We start from the raw sequence: 10,066 nt of genomic DNA, 5'->3' as shown, positions 1-10,066 counted from the left end.
GTGTGTGTGTGTATTAATACATACACAGTTACATTTGATATTATATACATAAACCGTAATATATACATATACAGTTACATTTTTAGTTTTGGGTTGCTTCTCACTAGTGTTACGAACATCCTCTGTCTACCCTCATTGAGCTCATTGAGCACTTTAATAGGAACATGTGTACAATTCTATTGTGAGCAAATCATCTTGCACCAGTGCAATACATAAAACCATGCAGCTTCAGTCAACATTCACATCCAATATTTAAATGAGAAAATGTGATTTCAGATGTTTACTGAGACATGGGTTTGGAGACAGGTGGATTGATTTGAGACTGGACCTTGAGGACATGATCTAGTCTTTTTCCAATCTTTAACTGTCCAGTTTCAGTGAGCATGTGCCCACTGTGTTACTATATTCTTGTTTCTGGCTGAGAGCAATGTAACCCCATGGAGACTTCTGTTATAAAGCTTCAAAGTTTGCTGTGTTGATATGATTGTCTCATTAAAAGACATTTACACCCACAGAACTACTGCTCAGTGTGTGTCTTCTTGGGAAAGTAACAAGGTTACTTACGTATTTCCATTACACTGAATTTCTATTAATGCAATAAAATTAAGCAAATATCAGAATATGTATGCCACACTTTATTAAAGGGTGCAGAATCCTGTGTAAATCTGTGAATAATAAGTAAATAATATGGATAAGAACCAGCAAGTTGATGTTTTAAACATTTCTGTTTTGAACAATATTCCAGAAATGATTTCTTTGAAAATGAAAAACAATGTCGTTCACAATATAATAATAAATGTTTATTTTTTATGGCTACAATAAAAGTCTACTCTTATATAAAAAAGTCTACAAATATACAGAATAGTATAAAATAGTAGTATAGAATAGTTGATTGGGTATTGTTTTTTATTTTAATTATGTAATGCATTTTAGTGATGAGAAAAAAAGTACACCTTTTTTTAAAAGTATGGTTTTATGCATTCAGAGATGATAAAAGATCATCAGGTCATAAATCTAACAACATCTAATACAACAATCCACTGTGTCATTATGAACTTATCAAAAAATATGTCAGACCATAAAGTTTACACTTGCTGCTTTTATTCCAATTAACATAGTAATTTTAGCCAGAAGCTACTTATCAAATGCACCTGAACTGCACCTGAAAGCATGCCAACACCATGCGAAGGAGAGAACAAATTAACAGTGATCTCAGAGCACCAACTGTTTCTTCATACAACCCAAGGTTTGATGAAACCCATCGTTGTACAGTGAGATAGATCATTAAGAAATTGAGTTCATTTAAGTCTGCTGCCAGTCTGCCCAAGAGAAAACGTTTGATCAGAATCACAGGATCACAAACTTTGGACAAACATGGCATATCACCACAAATACATGTGGTGGTGATTATAACCACTGTTCCAGGGCACCTAAAGATAATTGGACAAGCTTGAACTCCTCATTATACCAAATCATTCTAGAGGCAAATTTGAGGTCATTTGTCTAGCAGATAACGCTTGGCTAAAACTGGTTCATGAAACAGAACAATGATCCCCACCAGACCACCAAAATTACATCTGAATGGCTGGATGAGAAAATAAAGATGGACTAGCATATTATAATCCAAATTTATCATTTATGTTTTGGGCTCGGCTGTCTACCTTTGGGACAAGATTCATATTTATGTGGTGTCAGAGTATCCATTTGTTTATTTGAATATCCTTTTGATGGCATGCTGCGCTGAAGAGACTGATCTTCTTTCCATTGTCTCTTTGAAGCTTCTTTCGTATTCTCATAAACAGGAGACTCTAAAAAATAGACATACATTTTTTTTATAGATATTTTTAGAATTATCTTTTTCTTACATGGTCAGGTCTGATGATTGAGGACAAATAACTTGCTCTGCAAGTACATGTTGCACCCCAGTTCTGTAACCACATGCAGTTTACAGCTCTGTGTTATCTGAATTGGACACCTCATCTGAGCGTGACTCATACCACACAACACCTACACACCGATGTGCTCCAGCAAGACAGAAGAAAAAGCAGACCTGACCTCAAACAGACGTTTTGCTCTGCTGTGCATGACTTTTTCACACGCAGCCATAATAAATGTGCATACATTCATGTTCGTCTGCACTATTTTTTTGTTTCTCTACAGGAACTCATAAAGGTACTACATACAGTCCTACAACTAATGGTTCTAGATTATCAAAGAAGAACCCGTTTATAAAACTTAGCACTTAACCGTGCAAAGAAAGGCTGTCTGTGAAGGTCAGTGCCATACTCTATGACAACATTTGCATGTTTATGCATAAGGTTCAACATAAAAAAAATTTTAGCACCTTTTTTTCTTCTACGTATGACCGTTGTGATGATCACAGATGTTATAATCAAAACGCAGCCCACTGCCAAAACTACCCACAGCCACCAAGGAGAAGCATTTGGAGTTTCAGAGGCTGAAAAAAAGAAGAGGAATACTGAGTATTTTCAAAGTCAGTTAGTTCCAAAAAAGTAAGTTTTTGCTAGGGAAAAAATTCATAACTGGGGCAAGAATAATACATCTTCTAAATTTATCAAGTATAGTTGTAGTTTCAAAACTAAGATATTGAAATGCTAATGAAGATAATGACTATGATTAAAATAAACAGATTTTGGGTCAGAACTTAAATTACTTGAAAGACCTATTGATTCAGACTAAACTCTACTCCAGATGGCATCACTAAGATAATGTAATGAGTTAATGTCTCCATCTCAACCTCTCTAGGTACAGATGAACTAGCTCTGGCTGTGTGTATAATGAAAAATCTGACTACAAAAGCCAACATTTACCACAAATTGTAGTTGAATTGGTTGTATTGCACTTAAAATTACTCCCGGTGGGTGAATCTGTAAAAAAGAAACATGGGATATAATTTAATTAGATGTTAGATGTTATGTAAATTGTGAGCAATGGTGTTGTGAGATTTCCCTCATGCTCTATTCAGTGCTAATTAGATATTTATAGGAATAATGAAAGTGTATGTATGTAAATCCAGGTGCTTCTAAACTTTTTTGAACTGGCTGACCACTTTAGTCTTTATTATATTGCATATTTTTAATTTAGGGCTGTAAAAGCCATGTTCAGCAAATGTCATGGGTGTATTTTAATGTCTGTTTTCATGACTTCTGTTCTGTTTTACGGAGTCTGAATCACTCACTGTTGTCTAGAAACTAGCAGAGTTGGATGGATGGAGAAATTTGTCTAATTTCTGTCTATAATTTATTTAATTAGAAATAAAGACTAAAAGGACACAGTAAACTCTTCATATAAATGCAACTTGTTCGACCGTGACTTCCAATAATGTTTCAAAATTTGTATTACAAATGAATAAAGGAAAAGGGAAATTTGTTGTGTAACTAATGTGTAAAAACACTTTTTGCTTTAAGGTAAAGTGACCATATACCTTCAGATATGTTATGAAAAAAAGGAAGGGTGACATAACGATAGTATAAAAAATAAGACACAATTATTAAGCTATTTTTTAAAATTGCAGTATTTGGTATTCTGGTTTAAGTTTCACATTCATAGAAACAGAAAAATCAAAAACTTTTTAGTCTTGCACTAATGATTTAGGATGTTGCACTTTGCCTCTGATACCACAGAATGCTTATAAAGAAGAGCACATGGTGTTTCAGAATCTAGAAACCAGCAGAGAGAAATGGACTAACCACACCGAGCACTTATGATGTCAGAGTTTGGTTTTACGTTCTAGCGCAAAGTTCTAACAGCTACAGGCACGGGGTGTAAACAGAACTCACACCAGTAAAATGTCCCTTGGACTAAAGTCGAAAAACTTATTTTCTGTCTTGTGGTAACAGTTACTGTAAACTTAAAATTGTCAAAATTGTTTTTATTAATTCAGCATTACGTCTGCACTGTCTAACACTCACTTTTAATGGCTTTCTGCTTTTAACAACCAGACCCCCAAATAACTCAAACTGATGCATTATCATCTCAGCAAAAGAGGCACAGTGAACAGAAAAATGTGCCTTGCATGCATTATTCTGTCCAAAATCATATCACTCAGTTCAATGAATTTGTGATGAAATTGCAGATTAAATTGAAATTGCAGAGCTTTCCTTGTTATGCCCAGTAAATATTTATGCACTGGGAATATGGTACTATTTTAGGCTGGACTGCAGCTTTTCCATCATCAGATAAATAATAAACAGTTAATAAACAGACATGGGCCCAATGGGTGATGACAGTCATGATGATAGCTGATGATACCGAGGCTCTCCAGGGACATGCAATAGTGAGAGGCCTGTTTCCTCCTTCTGGTGATAAGAGTTCATTTACTCCAGGAATTCTGGTTTACTGTTACTTGGGTGTTAACACATATATCCTCCAGGCTCTACAGACTTAATATCAGTCCACTGGCATGAACTTGGTGTTTTTTTTTCTTTTCATTTTTTTACTCAATTTGGTCACCTACGAATTCTCATCCACCAGACAGTTCTTCTATTTCATATGACAGAAACCAATCATAGAGAATGCAAACACATGCTTTCCTCAAGACATATTAAGCTAAATGCATTTTTTAGATTTCTGTTTACGCCACAGATCATCACAAGACAATGTTTTTTTGTGTGTTTTTTTTGTTTGTTTGGGTTTTTTCTTTTTAGATGAAGACCATTTTAGCAATGTTCAGTTGGTTTTAATTTAGAGACAATTCCAAGTCAATATGAAAAACAATTCAAGACTGCACTCAAGTCCAAAACTGAATTTGAGTCCTATAGCTCCAGTTCGGCTGGGTGCTTGTGGTACTTGAACGATGCAATGTTGCGTCGTCTTTGCATGATCTTCTTGTTAAATCTTTACACTTTTTAGTCTATTGGCCAAAAAAATGAAATTAGCAAAATTATCAGTCAAATAGAGCCAATCAGTTTTAGGCTTGAAATCAGTGAAAATGCCTAGAAGTATGTTCAATAATCTGATATTTGTTTTATGAAACTTAAATAATTTGAACATATATTCAAGATAATATCACATGCTGCGATGTTGTTAATCTTTTAATGTATGTAAAGTATTTTGAGATTTTTAAATGCTGATGATATTGACAATAATAAACAAATTTAGGTCAGACTTAAAGGATTCAAACGTTACAGGGCCCTTACAGGCCAGTTGAAAGCCTGAGACTAAATTCTACTCCAGAAGGCATCACTAAAATAATTTAATGAGCTAAATCTCAACCTCTCTAGTTACCTCAACCCAGCAGTGTAAATTAAATTAATTAGCTCCAGCACAGATGAACTAGCTCTGACTGTGTATTAATGAATACACACCAAAAACTGACTATAAAATTCAACATTTACCACAAGTTGTTGTGTTGTACTCCACATTACTCTCGGTGGGTGAATCTGTAAAAGAGAAACATGAGATGTAGCTTAGTTAGATGTTAGATGTTGTGTAGATTGTGAGAGATGGTGTTGTGAGATATTTCTCATGCTCTATTTAATGCTAATGAGATATTTATTAGAATAATAGAACTGTATGTATGTAAATCCAGGTGTTTCTAAACTTTTTTAAACCAGTTGAAGCCAAATGGACATGATGAATCTGCAAGCCCAAGCCTTGACCACTTTAGTCTTTATTATATTATTAAATTTTACAATTTAGTCTTTATAAAAAATTGTAATTTAGGGTTGTTAAAGCTATATTTAGTGAATGTTTTGCATATTTTAATGTCTGTTTTCATGACTTCTGTTCTGTTCCACTGAGTCTGAGTTACTCACTGTCTAGGAACTAGCAGAAGGAAGGACGGAGAAATTTGTCCATTTATACTGCTGAACTCTAGTGCAAAATAGCAAAGAAAGACTAAAAGGATATGGTACACTCTTCATTTAAATGTGGCTTGTTTGACTGTGACCTCCAGGAAGCTTTCAAAATGTATATTACAAATGAATAAAGGAAATGGGATTTGTTGAGATGTAAATAATTAGATTTTCTTCATTTTAAAAAGTGACATGAAAGTGATAACACCATGTTATGACTCATATGTAAAAACATTGGACTAACTATGATATGATCACTTTTTCTATAAAGGTATAATGACCATATAGTACTTTCAGATACATTAATGAAGGTTTTGTTACAGAATTCCTGTGGCTACACTGATATCTTTCCTCATATACTGTATATGAAATAGTACTTACAAATCACCAGCTTAGATCCATTGCTGTGTTTATCAATGAGTTCAGGAATATCCTGTGTGACCTCACAAAAATACCATCCCATATCACTGAAAGTAACATTTTTAATCGTCAAAAATGAAGCAGTCCATCCTTGGGCTTCATGGTAATGACTCACACTGGAGCGATTTGATGACTGGATCTTCTCATTGTGCTTAAAGTCAGATGTGTTGCTAAAATACCATTTCACTTTGAGTCCTTTAGCATCTGTGTAAAAAGAGCAGTTGATGGTTGGGTTTGATCCTAAACATGCAGCAACCATCGATGGAACCATAGGTTCAACTAGTGTCCTGTGAACTCTGGCATTAATTATGGCTCCCACTGTGGAGAAAACCAAACATGGAGAAGAAATGACCATGATATGCTTTGTTTTTATAGATGTTTTGTTTCTATTAAACAAAAAAAGTTCTTAACTAACTTGAATCAGTACTGTAAACAGGGACAGTATTATGGATCACGGAATCTGACAGAAGTATCTGAATATGAATTTCATATCTTTGAATTATATAAACATGACTGTAAATATTTATTTCTGGTTTATTTTACAATATTTTATCTTTCTTTTAAACATGCCTAGTATTTGCCTTTGAAAATATATGAATTTAAAATCATAAAAAAAATCTTTAAAAAAATAGATTAGACAATCATAAGATTAGAATAATTAGATTAGACAAATCTCAAACATTCAAATACTGAGTATGTGTAAATTACGCCAAAGATCTAAAGCATTTGAAAGCAAATTCGTAAAACTTTAAAAGAATACTGTAAATTCAGTGAAAGTTTTAAATACCTATTAAGCATCAGACCCTTTTGTTTGAATGTTTATATATTAAAGCGCATATATATATATATATATATATATATATATATATATATATATATATATATATATATATATATATATATATATATATATAATCCAAATATCAAAATATTAAGTGCATTTCTTTTCTTCATTTTTAATATTGGCTATTGCTTTTTATGGAAACTTTTATGTATTAAAATATTATAAAAATTATATAAAATATTATTTAAATTGTCATAATATTTCATTTTATATTATTTAAAAATCTGCTTGTTATATATTTGTTTTTTAATTAATGCTTAAATGAATCCTATAGAAAGTGACAATAAATATACAAACACTGATCATTCTGATTTCCATCGATTTAATTTTAAGAATTTCCATCCCTTTAATTTTGAGAATTTCCAATTTTTGCAATAACTTTTGTTGAATAAGTTGCGAATAATTGGACCCAATTAAACAAACAAACAAAAAAAACCCTTCTTGTGAATCCATTTATCTCATGTAGGTATGAATGTAAAATGTCTGACCTGTGAGCATTAGCAGAAAATTCCTAATGAGTAAATAATCCATTTTCCTTGTGAAGTAATTCACCCAAAATATGAAGACCTTTAGAAAGAACCAGAGAAAAGTACAAGAGACACCCACATCACTGAAAATCTGTTGTAATATTAGTATGTGAAAGGTCTGTGTTACATGCTAGTTTGTGATGTCAAAGTGGTCTAAGGCTGAGGGTTGAGTTATCTACGTAGGCTCGTGTGAAAACATGCTGAAAACCTGAAGCAGCAAATGAAGTGAAGAGGAAGTAGACAGAAAAACCACCCAAACCACCAGCACAACTATGAATCGAGTATGAAAATAAGAAAGGAAAATGTCAGCATGTAGAAAACATGTAGAAACATGTTGTCTTGATAGTGTTAACACTAACGTAGAGGAATGTAATAGTAACGAGAGGACCCGATTGAGTCAGCATGAAAAGCACAGTGTGAAAAGAGGTTAACCAAATAAAGGGTGAGAAACAAAAACTAAATAACATCTGGTGAAGGTGAAACTCAGAAGCGTGTGTAATTTAGCAAGAAACACACGTACGTTCAAAGTCTAGGTTTCACGCACACACACACACGTAAAAAAGTCTAGGTTTCTTTCCGGCTCATCTTAAAACCCATGAACCCAAATTCATGCAATCCAAACAACATACACACTCCTGTAATTTGATGATTTTAATAATCAGAAACCAAAAATCAATCCCTCACCAACATCCTTAAACAAACAAATAACATCAGATGACAATAAAAAACACAACAATGTCATGTTTTCATGAAGTTGACCCCCCACATGATCAGGAAATTAACACTTTTGTTTACATTTACAAACAAAACACCTCACTGGCTGCTTGTTCCTGTAAGTCCACCTGTAAGTCCACTTTAAAGTATTTTTGGCCTTAAACATGAACAAAGTTGAGTGCAACATATGACAAGTGTTGCCAGGTCACCCAAAAGACATGTACACACACCTCTTCCACCAGCGGGTGGAAAGAGTGGGCCATGGCTGACGCCAAACAACTACCAACATGTTCACCAAATGTAACATGTATGTACAATTATTAACATACATCCAAATCAATTGAACTGACAGATTACAAAAAATAACGATTTGAAAGTAACTTTTCAGTGGAGGCAAAATAAAGCAATTATTAAAGAAGTTACACAAACTCTCTCACTCTTTGTCCTACACAGAGTCGCAGGTGGCCTGGAGTCTATCCCAGAAGACGCAAGGCACAAGTCAGAGTACACCCTGGATGGGGTGCCAATGCATCACAGGGCACAAATACACACGCACAGTCACTCGCAAACTATGGGCAATTTGGAAATGGCAATTAGCCTACTCTACATATCTTTGGACTGTGGGAGGAGTTTGCATGTAAATGTGAAATGCAAGCCTGGAAGTGCAAGGCCACAGTGCTAACCATTATGTCCCTGTGCCAACCAGACATCAATAAAAGTATTCCAAAAAATGTCTTGTTATTCTTTCCCTCCCTCCTTTGTCCTCTGCTCTGTAATGCACAAATCACAAACACACAAACCACAACATCTGTAATTTCATCAAACACAAGGGAGTATTACACATCTCCACTGTTCCTCTGAAGATCTTTAAAAATACATGGAGCAATTACATGGTTGATTAACACTGTGCATTTGGTTCAGTGCATTTTGATGTGTTTATTAAAAGTAGATCCAATTAATTTGCTGAGATGGTTAACAGAACTAAGGGATGTCTGACAGGCTATGTAGGTTTTTAACTAATTCTCTGTCTTGTCTTGCTCTGTGACAAATCCAACAGTACTGCATATCTTTTATGTTTATCTGTGCTGGCATGCTGGAAAAGATCTGCATAATCTGCAAGTATTTCACTCTTTCAAGTTAAACAGCATAAAAAAGTGTTTCAGGGCTCCCAGTTGTGTATAGAGGAAGGGGAGGGGTCATCATACACACACTGCCATGTTTTGCAAAAACCAGACATAACGTATCATCACAAGCACCTCATACTAACTGTCAAGCATTAAGGTAGAGTAATGATGAGTGATTTGTGCTTGTTTTGCAGCCATAGGACCTGGTAAACCTGCCATCATTGAGACTAATGAACTGAATATTCCTGAGACAATTGTAATGACATCTGTCCAGCAGCTTAAGAGGGTTGAAGCTTGAAAGCTTGAAACTGGGTCATGCAACAGGAAAGTGATCAGAAGCACAGCAGAAAATTGACATCTGAATGGCTAAAGATGAGAAAAAATGAAGGTGGTAGAATAGCCAAATCAACTGATAAACATACAGAAAAGGTTTCTTTCAAGTTACTGTTTCTAAAGGTGGATCTATGTGGTCCTGAATTAAAGGATGTTCTTATAGTTTCCCACTGCTCATCTGAGGTTATTCTTTGTTAATAAAAATTGGTGAAGATTGCACAATTGTTATTTTGTCCCTGAACTAAAAGCACAGCCTTGAAGGAGAGTGTATTTCTTTTCCCCATGACT

General features: G+C 34.3%; 1 protein-coding gene across 2 annotated transcripts; it reads right to left on the bottom strand.

The window, feature by feature from the left end:
• Nucleotides 1-862: 862 nt before the first annotated feature.
• Nucleotides 863-7,911, bottom strand: LOC131360231 (uncharacterized). Of its 2 annotated transcripts, XM_058400461.1 has the most exons (6): nucleotides 7,569-7,910; nucleotides 6,198-6,554; nucleotides 5,358-5,402; nucleotides 2,832-2,888; nucleotides 2,345-2,458; nucleotides 864-1,808 (listed from the first exon to the last, which is right to left on the bottom strand). In XM_058400461.1, the coding sequence occupies exons 1-6, from the start codon at nucleotides 7,609-7,611 to the stop codon at nucleotides 1,633-1,635; spliced, it is 792 nt and encodes a 263-aa protein (XP_058256444.1). In that variant the 5' UTR covers nucleotides 7,612-7,910; the 3' UTR covers nucleotides 864-1,632. The 2 variants fall into 2 exon arrangements, with proteins under 2 accessions (XP_058256445.1, XP_058256444.1); XM_058400462.1 differs by lacking the exon at nucleotides 2,832-2,888 and having other exon boundaries at nucleotides 863-1,808; nucleotides 7,569-7,911.
• Nucleotides 7,912-10,066: the final 2,155 nt, after the last annotated feature.

Source organism: Hemibagrus wyckioides, linkage group LG10, assembly GCF_019097595.1.
Source record: "Hemibagrus wyckioides isolate EC202008001 linkage group LG10, SWU_Hwy_1.0, whole genome shotgun sequence".
Lineage (NCBI taxonomy): Eukaryota > Metazoa > Chordata > Actinopteri > Siluriformes > Bagridae > Hemibagrus > Hemibagrus wyckioides.
Note: the sequence above shows the minus strand (reverse complement) of the source record. Positions and strands in the feature narration are given on the sequence as shown.